Source organism: Nothoprocta perdicaria, unplaced genomic scaffold (assembly GCF_003342845.1).
Source record: "Nothoprocta perdicaria isolate Ctin4 unplaced genomic scaffold, notPer1 scaffold_4, whole genome shotgun sequence".
Taxonomy (NCBI): domain Eukaryota; kingdom Metazoa; phylum Chordata; class Aves; order Tinamiformes; family Tinamidae; genus Nothoprocta; species Nothoprocta perdicaria.
The window spans coordinates 8,013,084-8,025,029 of NW_020455643.1; the positions used below are offsets into that span (position 1 = coordinate 8,013,084).

Below are 11,946 nucleotides of genomic sequence, written 5' to 3' on the forward strand. Positions count from 1 at the left end.
CTTTGCTGCTCAAATACCTCTGACCTCAGCGCCAAGGAGGAGAACACAGATCTCAGCCACTTTGCTGCGAAGTGAGTGTTGCTTAAATCAAGCTGCATGCCGGGCAGCTCAGGCTCCGGTCCTGTCCTGTCAATGATCCCATACAAGCCAATAGCCGATATCTCTCTGGCTTGAATGGGGACAGGACCTAGGCCACAGAGTTGGCTGATTTTACACATTGCCTAGGTTATAACTAGACACAAATAGTAAACAAATGTACCAACCATCCAAGTTATATGCAGTCAGTTTGGTTGGGATGGAAGGCTGTGTTTGAATTCGTTCTTTGTGCTATTCCTGCCCCAAGCAAGCAAAACGTGATCCCCCTCCAGGCAAGAAGCCTATGAATAAGTGAGCACAAGCTAGCCCAGGCTGTTAAATACTCTTAGAAAACATAGTAACAAGGACATGTGCTATAAAGACTTAACAGATTAATCATGGTGTCTGTTTTTAAGCAGAAATTTCTACTGTCTTTATTTGGGACTTAACAATCACTGTGACTGAATATCATAGCATAGATGTGGTAAGTTTATAAACACATATTCTTGCCCCAAGGGCTTCCCTTCTTTTGGTGAGATGCTGCTGTAAGAGGTGGGAGAAAATAAAGTGAGCCAAGGCTGTTGAAACAGAATTAGGCTTCACTGCAGGGTATGTGTCCCACAACACAACCCACCTGGTCTCCAGCCAAGTCATCCTCTTTCGGGGATGTTGCCTGAACCTCTCAATTTACTGCCACCTACCAGCTATTTCCCACCTGCCCCTTCTGATTTCCCCCTGCTTATTCCCTGAGCCTGGCACAGTTCCTGTTTGATCTCCTCCTACCATGCGATTTGGTCCTCGCTACCTGAAACGAAGCTCTCTGCTAACGCTCCATCCTTCCATGTTTCTTCTGGTGCCGGAGGGCAAGTCCTGATTCCTTTTATCTCCTCCCACCTTAACTTTCTGGCTCCTCCTGGTTGCAGCTCTGCCTGGCAAGACCTGACTTCATACTTTTCTGGGTCTAGAGGCAGGCTCAGTTGTATCATCTCCCTCTCATACTAATTAAAACCTGCTGCTGCATTTTTATTGCCTGAGAACCAAAATCAGTGAGGTAAAAAGTGCCTAAAGTTGTATGCCAAGAAGGGAGGTGGCCTCTGAGTTATGTAACCTGCACTGTTCATGCAAGTCTCAGTGCCAAAGGTCTGAGAGGGAGCATCTCACAAAGAAACGCTTTTTAGAGAGGATAGAGTGTTACAGTAAGCAAAGGAGAGCTTCCTTCATCTGACTTTCTGTAGTCAGTAGCTTCCCACCGATGCTCCCTCTCCCTCTTTTGCTGTCTGTCAATGTCCTGTTTGTACTTTGAATCATGAATATTACAGCCGGGTGTTTTCCTGCCAGCTCACATCTCCCTGCACAGCTCTGCTGTATTTAATCCAGAGGCTTCTCCGTGAAATGCAGCTACTTATCCCATCACTGTCTCCTGGCCAGATGATTTAGGACCTTAGGTCTTTTTAATCTTTTCAGTGTTGTTGTCTCCGTTACACTGTATGGTTAGAATAGGCTCAAAGGACAGAGCTCCACTTACTTAATCTTTAGCTCTCCGGCTTCTCTCCTCTAACCACTGCCACAGTCCCCAGTTTCAATTGCAGGAGGCCACAGCAGGATCCTCAGCCTGTGGCTTGAGGCCTGAGGGGCGAAGGAAACGGGTCCAGCAGAGCCACTACTGTGATTAGCTTAGCCCTGCTCGGCGCTCTGCCCTCGTTCCCTTTCCGCAACACGAAGCAGCAAAACCCTGATGTTGCAGAGGGCAGTGGGAGCGCGGAGCTGTTCCCTGGCACCGCTCTGCTCTCGCACTGGTGAGCGCACGTGAGGCCGGGCAGTTGGGTTCCCAGGGGCGTCTTCACTTCATCCTGCTCCAGACGCCCCCCTGCCAATTTTGGGGTGGTATTCCCAGCTGGGAGGGTGCGTGCGGGTGCTATCAGCTCCCCGGGGATCTGCTGGGTGCAGCCGGGAGGTGCTCGCAGGGAGGTCTGCTCAGGGAAACATTGCTTTGAAAGGGCACCCGAGCACTCTAATGTGCCAGGCCCTGTGTGCCTGGGGGATGGAGGAGCTGTGCAGGACTCCGGGGTGCTGCCTTGCTGCAGCACCTCACTTTGCAGCACAGCAGAACCTGGGCGGCTCTTCCTCTGATCCTTGTTTTGGGTCATGAGAGGCTGTGGCCACAGCTCTCTTCTAATGCCAAGTACTTATGTTCGAGGTTGTCCGTTATTGAATGAGGAAGAAAGAGCGCTGGAGAGGGACACCAATTTCTATATTTAACTGTGTTGTAAAGCTTTTCTTTTCTTGATTTTAGATATTGTCAGATTTTTTGCTGATAGTACAAAGAATGTGAGCTCTTTAGCTTGGCAGTGCTCAAAATACGTTCGTCGGGAGGCTGCAGACACCAGCCCAGGGCACGTCCCCGGGGATGGATTATGCAGCCAGGAAGAAGGAGCCGCAGCAGCGACGAGGCTGAGACTCTTCTGGGACTTGGGTTGGTTGCAAAGGTGGAAACCCCGAGATAACGGGACCAAAGGGTGACAGGGCTGCTCGGCTGAACCAGCCCAGGTGTCACCAGCTGCTTTTCCGACTGCGAGTGAGGGTTAATGCACAGGCTGTATCCTGGCGGGGACGGAGGCAGGGAGCGAATGTGGAGGAACGCGGCTGTAGCCATAGTAGGGGAACGGCAGGAGCAGCAATGCAGCCCCGCACACATTGTTCCCGGGCCTGGGAAGGCTGCCCCTGCGGCTCAAGGATAATAACTCATTTTCTTTATCCATCCAGTACATGACATTTCTATGGAGATGGGTGCCAGTTAGTACTGGCTGTGTCGGTGCCTCTTATAATGAGGAATTGTTACATCCCTGACTCTGTTCTTTGTGCTTTTCCACCCACTGGAAAGGAAAAATATTTTGTGTTGAAGGAGCTGACCTGAAAACATGGGCACAGCTGGGAAATCTGAGCATGTCCAGCCCGAGCATCGCGTGAAGTACGTATGCTGCAGCAAAATGGAATTTGCAAAAGCTGAGTAGTTGTGTCTGTTTACACTGCTGCTCATGGTGCATTTCAGAGAAAAAGGCATTTTAATTTTACATATTGCCATTTAATATCAAACATTGCCATGAGAAGCTGTTACTAAATACGAAATCAGTTACTAAAGTTCGGTGCATGAGTATGGGGGAATGTTGAGCTAACAAAGTGACTGCTTCAGTGGGTGAAAATATAATACTCCATAAGAGGGCAAGCGTTAGGAAGAAAGGAGATGGGGAGCAAGTTCCTAACTGTAATCGCAGGAGAGAACACAGGGCGATTCTGCCTTTCTCTTTGTTTTCCTGGAGCAGTTAGGCCAGGTGTAGGAAAACATCTGTGAGGCCTGGAGGCTGTAACTGTACGTACCTTGTTTTGTGTGGCTGGGAAATGGAATGAGGGAATGCAGCATTTTTTGAGCTCGGAGATCCCCATGGGCAGGGATCCTTTATATAAACATGCCATTTCTGCTCTCACAGGGAGAATTTTCTGAGGAACATTGTCCTTAAAACTTAATCCCCACTTTGCTGTACACAAGACGCTTTGTATGGTTTGGTTAAGGTGACTCCTGGATTTAAAAATTCAAAAGCTAGAAAGAATGGTTACTGCTGAGGAAGGAAGAGGCCACTCTAATATATCTGAAGTTAGCAGTAACGCAAATCTGAATAAGAAGTATTTCTTGAAGTAGTTCCCTGTTTGCTGTTCCAGACCGAGGGATGGGATGGCAGGGGCTGCCCGTGCTATCACTGTTAAAGCTTCACACAGCAGCACACTAGCAGTTTTTCTTTAAAAAAGGAGTCTGCACCCTGAGCATCCTGGAGCCCCTGCTGCATGGAGGAGGCAGCAATCAGCGAGCAGACAGCGGGCAGCAGCAGCAGCGAGATGGGCTGCAGCACCGAGAGCCTCAGCAGAGCTCCCGCGAGGCCTCAGCGCGCCCTGACACCCGGCATTGCTGCCCTGGGCAGGAGAGCAGCTCCACAGCAAGCTCCCAAGAGGTCAGGCCGTGGTTCGTGCAGCCTGGGCTGCTGTCCCCCTTTCTTTGCCCTCCATCCCCCAGCTGAAACGGCGACACGAACGCGCTCGTGGCCCTTCCTTGCCCCGCTCGTGGCTCTTCCTTGCCCCGCTCGCACAGCAGAGCACAGCCCTTCTGCGCTGCAACCTGCTGCGCCGTGCCCAGCAGCACATGGTGCTTCTTTAGCTTACTGAATACAGGCTGGGGGTGGCTTAGAGAGCACAGGAAGTTATTTGAAATAGTTCAGAAATGACATGTGTTGTACAGGTTTCACTGGCTGCCGGATAATTATCTTGTAGCAAGTGCTGTTCCTCGTTAAAGATTCATGACTGTGTTTGAGGCTGCTCCCCTGGGCCTGCAGAATTCCAGGCTGGCTGGCAGTGAAGATCCTTCTGGCCCCTGTCCCTTATTACTGCGCTGCCTAGGGTAGGTTTTCTCTCTAACACGTTTTAAGAAAGACGGAGAGATTAGTAGGGTGGTAAATTGCCATCACTGTCTGGGTTCCATTGCATGAAATGTGTGTCAAATGTATATTTTTATTCCCTCGAATTTATGTTCCCACGTGTGCACCCCTTGATCATGGTATTCCTGGGTATCTGCTAGAAGGCAGAGAGGACAGTGCTCGGCTAGAAGTTTTGGTGCCTTCATTGCTGCTGGTGCCGCAGCCTGTGCAGGAATGAGCAGGTCTGATTCCTTGGATGTCATTATTATTTATCATGTCCTGTCCAGAAGCAGGGAGGTACTTGGGGTGGATATTTAATGTTGGTGCATGCTGGAATGCACTAAGGTGGGAGGGAGGAAAGCAGTTCCTGCCTGTCACTGTGTTAGTATTTCTAGTGTGTGATCAAAAGAAAGGCCTGACCTGATTTCTGCAGCGCTCAGCACCCACACATCCCCCTGAAGCTAATGAGAAGTGCAGGAGCTTACCGGGTTTGAAATAGAGCCCAGAATATGAGTCATGCTGTGAAGGAGATGCTCGACAACTAAATGAAAATATATACAGATATAGGGTAAGAAAAGCATTTCTGCTGAACGTTTTATTGCGAAGTAACCTTTGGACTGGTGTTTCTATCACAAAGCCACAATTGTTGTGCAGCTCGACAGTGTCATTGAAATGATATTTTCTGTGTTTTAACTAGAGCATCGCCGTGCGTAGAGACAAGAGCTGCTGTGTTTTGCAATCCCCTGCACCGTGCAAGGCCTTTGCAAGGTCCTGGCCACTGCTCTGCTCTCTGCACGGTGAAACTCAGTTGGCGCCCAGAGATTCCCATGTCCCCAGCTGCTTGCTTGGATGTGCTCCATGTGCTGGGGATGCTGCTGCTTACGGATCCCTCAGGCAGCCGCTGGCTGCGTCTGTAACACAGCCTAGATCTTGAAATAGTGGATCCTGCCGGGGCACGGAGGAGGAGGAGGCGCGAAGCCCACGGGACGAACCGCTTTGTCGTGCTGAGCAGCCTCCACAGCTGCTCGTTTTGCTACAGACTTCGCCGCTATCGCCGGACTAGGGAATTCTGAAGAGCTGGATTCAGATGCGACAGGGTTGTTGTGGGAGAGCCTGAGGTTGTGATTCGTGAAGCCTTGTACGTTGGGCAGCAGTCCTGCTGATGTGTCTTGGCCTGGCTGGGAATAGGTAACTCCAGGCTGGAAAAGAAAAACGGTTTGTGGATGTGTGTTCAGTGCCTTGGGGTTTATTATATTTGCTAGGTATCCTGCTTCTGAGTAAACCTAGGCCCCCCACCCAGGTGCAAAGTGTTCCTGACCATCAGGGAAGTTTGGATCTGGATTTGAACACACAGACAGAAGCACATTTTTAATATCCAGAGTGTTATAAGCACCAACCTCTGCGCCGTGTAAACTTCCTGTGCACCTGGTGGAACTTTCAAACCCAGCTGATCCCCAAGCCTACATTACTCCTTCTTTCATATATCCCCTAGACAGCTACCATTGCTTTTTTGTTACCAAAATACCACACATGTCTTCCATGGTCTCAGCCACCACTTAGTCCATCTCAGACCAAGGGGAGGCTAAAATAGCAGGTGATTTCTCAGGTTTTGTGCACATAGGTTTCCCCTGTCCTATTTGTCATTTTTAGGGTACCAAGTTAGTCTCGTTAGTTATCACAGATAACTAATCCACAGTGAAAGAGATAAACTCAGCGTGATGGGGTGGTGCTAGCAGGCTGGAGTATCCCGGAGAGGATAGGGCTACGTAGCGAGCAGGTACCTGATGTCCATAAAGTTGGCAGTCCACTTGGGCGTCCAGGGTGGGCTGCGTTGCTATTGTCGCTGTGCAGAAACCGAAATTCTGGCAAAAGAGCAGAGTCAAGAGGCAGTTATAAAACAGAAGTGAGCTGCATTTTTTACTTTTAATGTATTAAGAAAATAGTCAAATTTTTAAATATTTTATCTGAGTAGTAAAGTGCTTGCTTTTGAGCCTGTTGGATTCAACAGCGAGACTGTGTGCGTGGAATGAAGGGGGAAATATATAGGAATCGAGCTAGGCAAAAGCTTCCTACCCATGAAAACTGCTTGGACTCCATTTCGTTAGATATATAGATATAAGTTTAGTAAAAGTATCATTCACAAGGACTTATATTGTAGCAAAATAGGGCAGAATCTATCCTTTTGTTACATATTTGTTTACTGCTGAGTACAAAGGAGCCTGATTTTCTCGGAAGCCCACATTAAGAAGAATACAAAAATAAATCTGTTTATTAAAAATACTTCTTGTTAAGGACACTTCTGGCCTCAACCTTTTAGAAATACGCTAAAATGCATCAGGATTCAACCCAGATACATCAAGGGGATGAGAAAGGGGAGATACAATTTTAGAAAATTATCCGTTGAAAAGCACACCAGGACAGTGTCCAACTCTTGCACTTTTATCCCCACAGAGGTCTATTCCTGCACAGGGGCAGGTGCAGGAGGGCAGGTTTCTTTTCTACCCCAGAAATGGGTGCATCAGGCGGGGTGCATCAGCTGGCGCGCTCTACTCACAGACTCGTCCTCGGGCAGCAGCTGACAGGCGTCCACGTTATTTTTGCCTTCTTCTGCTGAGCAGTTGGTGGCAGCCACAGCAAACTCGACAAAGACCAAGTGCACTGGGTGGTACTGATAAAACAGGAATATTGTTTAACACACTTTGCAGGGTGAAATTGCAGAGCTGCTGAGAAAAGATATAAGGATGCAAAGATAAAAGATGTTCTAAGAAGTTGCTTTCCAGCTCTGCATCTCCCACTGAAGTCAGAGGGAATCAGGTGGCTTCGATGGCACAAAGGGAAATCAAGTTCAGTCAGGTAATTTAAAGCAAGCCATTTCTGTTTGCAAACACAACTGGCTAACACCAGGCAGTTACCACCAAAGAGCTACTCTGTTCCCGTGTAAGGATAGCCCTAATTCCAGCAAGCACCTGTATCCTGGCCCTGCCAATCTCCAGCAGCTTGAGGTAGGCGCCCGCGGTTTTGCCGTTGTGCTCGTTGAGCGCGGCCGCGACGCCCGTCAGCACCTCCGTGTTGTTGAGAGTTTCCAGCAGCGGACAGTCAGGGCAGACCCGGATAACATCCTCAGCCGAGTCTAGGGGAGGGAGCCAGACAGATTGCATTTTCATCAGGTTACAGGTTATTTCTGAAGACGTTATAATTCAGCGATATGAAACACTGTGGTTCATGGTCTAATATTGCAGTGGAGAGGATTTTTAGCAGTACAAGCTATAGGTGGCAGTGTTTCACGTAACGTTTGCCATTGAAGTTCTGAAATCCTTATTCAAGCAAAAATGTCGTGGGCTTCAGGAGCCCATTTTGAACATTCCTGCTCAGGTTTTAATCGGTTCTCATTCTGGGAAGCTGTCTGTGACACCAGTGAAAAATGTGGGTCCCAAGGAATGGTGGAAAAATGAAGGGGCTCTGGATTACTGGAGCTGTGTGTGCCTGAGTGTGTTGTTTCATTCAGTCACCTATTCTGTAAAAAACGCTTAAGGAATCTCATGCAGAGCCTGCAGAATAGCAATTCCACCTTCCCATGGCCAATACTGAAAGTGCTGAATCTAGTGAATTGCCCTTGCAGAGGGCTCTGAAGTTCAACAAGCCCTGGTAAATTCATGTCAACCAAGGATCAAATTCTTGGGGCTAAACTCCAGGGCGAGGAGCCTGAGTGCCGGCCATCTCCATGTCAAAGCTGGGAACGTCTCCCCTGGTTAGTGTGATCAAATCTGAACTCTCATAGCAAAGGGGACCAAAAGCAGAGGATTACATTTGTAAGTGAATGAAATAAGGCAAGGGCAAAAGGACTTCCAAAACAGCTGGGTTTAGAAAACTCATAAACAGTCATATGTTATGGCATATTTATACCGAGCACTTGCAGTGCCTGAAGTCACAAGGGCTGCTGATCTGTAACGGCCAGATTGAGACCTGAGGAACAAAGTCTTTACCTGCGTGTGAGTGGCATTTACTGGCGACTACAGATAACTTCCCATCCAAATTCTGCAGTTTAACATCACAATCACCTTCAACTGCCTGGAGGGAGACAAAAATCAAAGGGTTACATCATTAAGATAAATAGGAATTTCTGAAAAGGGCAGCTACTGCTAAATTCAAAAGATTAAGTCCTGGCTGAGTGTTCCTGGCTAAGTTGGTCCGATTATCTGCTCTCTGATGGTTGTTATTAGGGGTAATCCATATTATGCATGTTTAGTTCAGGTCTTTCTCTCTTGAAGAGCAGAGAAGGGGCGTCCTCGTGCATTGAGACTTTCTGCAGGGCAGTTTGGTGACATTCTCCCTCATCTGGCTGGTCAGTGGCCAGGGTAACAGCAGCTCTCAGCCTGGCAGGAGCTGCCCTGCAAAGGCCCAGTCACTGCCGAGGAGGAGCAGGGAAGGATTCCCTCCCCCTACGTGGAAAATGGGATCTGAGCCCTGGTGGATACAAGGTGGATTATAATTCAAATTTAGTCAGGAGCTCTGTGAATTGGGCCCCTTTCTAGAAACAGCAAACTGAATTGTTGGTTACTCTGCTTTCCACTCAAAAAGCAAAGCTACCTGAGCTCACATAACTCTTCTGCTTTGCTTAGGGAGAGCTTTTCAGAGATGGGTAGTATTTGCAATACACCCGAAGTATTCCAGGGCAGTAAATTCCAGTGGAGCAATATTTGGAGAGCATCACCCTGGCTGAGGGGAATAGTTCTCTGCAGTCCCTGATGGCCGGACTTGATGGAATTGCATGAAGTTGACAGCCCACACACTGCCCAGGCAAAGCTGTGGCTCGCACCAGTTTGCAGCTTTCCCTGCCTGCTGCTTGCACCACGACAGTGACATCTGAGCAGGTCACTGAGGCCTGAATCTGGAGCCCCTAGGCAAGGCTCTTCTATGTGCATGAACTTCAGGTGAAATGTTAGGCCAGCAGGGACCTGTCCTTCTCCCAGGGCAAGCCATAGAGGAGATCCAGGAGTTTGGCAAGCTGTAGGGACACAGAACGCGTGAGAAAGGTGCTAAATGACTGGAAGACAGAAGCAACACCACTGTCTCATTTGGTGTTTACCAAGCACTCCTTCCTGGTTTCTGCAGACTCAATTCTTTCATGTGGTTCATATTATAGACAAACCATGCTAGACACAACAGGAGTACTAATTCGCTCATCTGTGCTAAAAAATGTTTTTTGCTGAGGAACTACAGTGTCAACAACTCCTTATCTTCTTATCCCCTACTCAAACACAGAGGCCTTTGCATTTACATTATAGGGAAAAAAAAACCTTTGGAGGAGGGATGCAGGGAGTGAGCAGGGAAGATGCCAGGTGCGCATTCCCTGGGGCAGCTGCAGGAAGAACATGTGGCAGGAAGGCAGCTAAAGCCACAGCAGAGTTGCAGGGGGCTGAAGAGGCTCTTCCAGGGATCTAACATTTGCAGCCCGAGCTGACAAGGCTGCTCAGAGAGGCTCTAGCACCAACGCGCTGACCTGGCACTCACGCACAGAGCTGGGCAAGTTTTAGACACTCACGTGTTCTTCGAAGCTCCTCACTGTGCAGTTTTCAAGAGGTATGGGGTTGAGGATGTGGCACTTGGTCTCCAGTAAGTCGAGTTCAAGGAAGAGGACCTGGTTATTCGGCCCCTAGAAGAAAAATACAGAACCTGTGTTAATTACTCTGCAGAACATCAACAGATTTCTCCTCTGGGGCTGAAGTGATCTCTGTTGCTTACTTCCAGTGGATAGCACCAGGTATACCCTAGAGTATCTGTATCAGGAACATGTCTTTACTACATAATTTTGTAATGAATAAATTGATGTTGCATGGATTTTTTTGCCAGCCAAGGAACTCTTAGAAAGTCCAGCATAAATGTAGCGGGCCAGTTCTCCTGGTTTTCTCTTGTATAGTTCTAGAAAAATAACAGCTGCTTTTGTCAATGAGCACTCTCTGTCTATGATTGTACACAGTGGTATTTGCACCATTTCAGCTGTAACATCAGACGTGTGAGTGGAAGCAGAAAGGAGGTTCCCTAGCCCTGAGAGGGACTGCGGCTTGGAAATGCATGTAAGGATGTTTTATTCCAGTGCAAATCAAGAGACTCCATTTAAATTAATGGAGTTCTTTTAGTGTAAAAGTATAAAATATGAGCAAAGCAGTGTCATCAGTGTTTTTGTGTAAATACTCTGGGTAAGCTTCTCATCTCATTCATGTCTTTTTGTTCTCTTGTAAATGGCATCAACATCCTCACTCTCATATCAAATAGAAAACAGCTGTGAAGCTTCATTCTTGTTAGTATTTGGGGCCCTTTTCGTTGTCTGGAGAAAACCAGAGGTTTTGGGTATGTTTACCTGCACCAGATCTTTGGCCTAGACTATCGGAATGATGCAAATAGACCTTAGTGAAACTGAGCCAACGAGCCACAGTTGTTCCCATCTGGGAACCAAGGAGAGCCAGGGAACCGGGAACCAGGCAGAGGCAGGGATCTGGGCCCAGGGAGATAGTGGATCAAGCTCATACCTGCCACAAAATCACTACCTGCATGGAATCAGGGTAGGTGTGCACTGAGGCAATGTTCCCTGCATCACCCTGGTTGTACTCAGGGTTTTGCTCCAGATCAGCTACCGGCCTCACAAATGAGCCCTTTGAGTGACCTGCCCCAACCAGCACGCTCCTTTTCTAAGCCCTTTCTCTCCCTGCACAAAAGATCCCTGGACATTTATTTTTCCCTATCCGTTCTGCTCTTTGAGAGACACTTTCCTGGGAGCTGCATCCCAGCGGCGACAAGGTGCCCCGTTCATGCCAAGGGAGCCGTGCTCCACCTCATCCTTGTGGGAGGATGCAGCCCTCTGCTGGGATCCTCCGTAATTTCCAAGCATTCCCAGTTTCCACGCCGTGCCCTGCCTGCAAGTTCCCCACTTACCTGGGGTAGCACGCGGACATTTTCGATTCTGTTTAGGGCAAACTTGTATCCGTGGTGGCTGTGGTCATTAATATAATTCACAGCTAATGCAGCTGCTGCTTCAGCTTCTGGGTCGTCGCAGCCCAAGGGAGGAGGGGGGGGAGCTGCTGGTACAGCCTGGTGGATTGGAAGCTGAGCAAGCAATATTAAAGCTACTAGCACCTTCATAGCACCCGAGGAAATAAAGTCCCTTTTGGAAATAAAGATCTAAGAATACTCTTCAGATGGCGTCTAGGTAGCTAGAACTGGGGTCTCATTTATATAGTATATCACCCCAGAGTTTGCATGAGCGCATGTCTGATATTTGTCCCAGTTCCAAGCAGGCATTGCAAACAGCAAAAGAGAAAAGTAAATGTTAGGACATCAAGCTGACTGATTAATATTAGCCAAAGTAAATTTTATCGGGTAGAACATTGCGAAGTCTGCTAAAAAGATGAAAGCG

At 48.3% G+C, this 11,946-nt stretch overlaps 1 protein-coding gene across 1 annotated transcript; it reads right to left on the bottom strand.

Annotated features, from left to right (window-relative positions):
* Positions 1–5,099: 5,099 nt before the first annotated feature.
* On the bottom strand, positions 5,100–11,743 carry LOC112952496 (alpha-2-HS-glycoprotein-like). The gene is made up of 7 exons (XM_026045367.1): positions 11,466–11,743; positions 10,078–10,188; positions 8,519–8,603; positions 7,502–7,665; positions 7,090–7,203; positions 6,317–6,397; positions 5,100–5,734 (listed from the first exon to the last, which is right to left on the bottom strand). The coding sequence occupies exons 1-7, from the start codon at positions 11,670–11,672 to the stop codon at positions 5,459–5,461; spliced, it is 1,038 nt and encodes a 345-aa protein (XP_025901152.1). The 5' UTR covers positions 11,673–11,743; the 3' UTR covers positions 5,100–5,458.
* Positions 11,744–11,946: the final 203 nt, after the last annotated feature.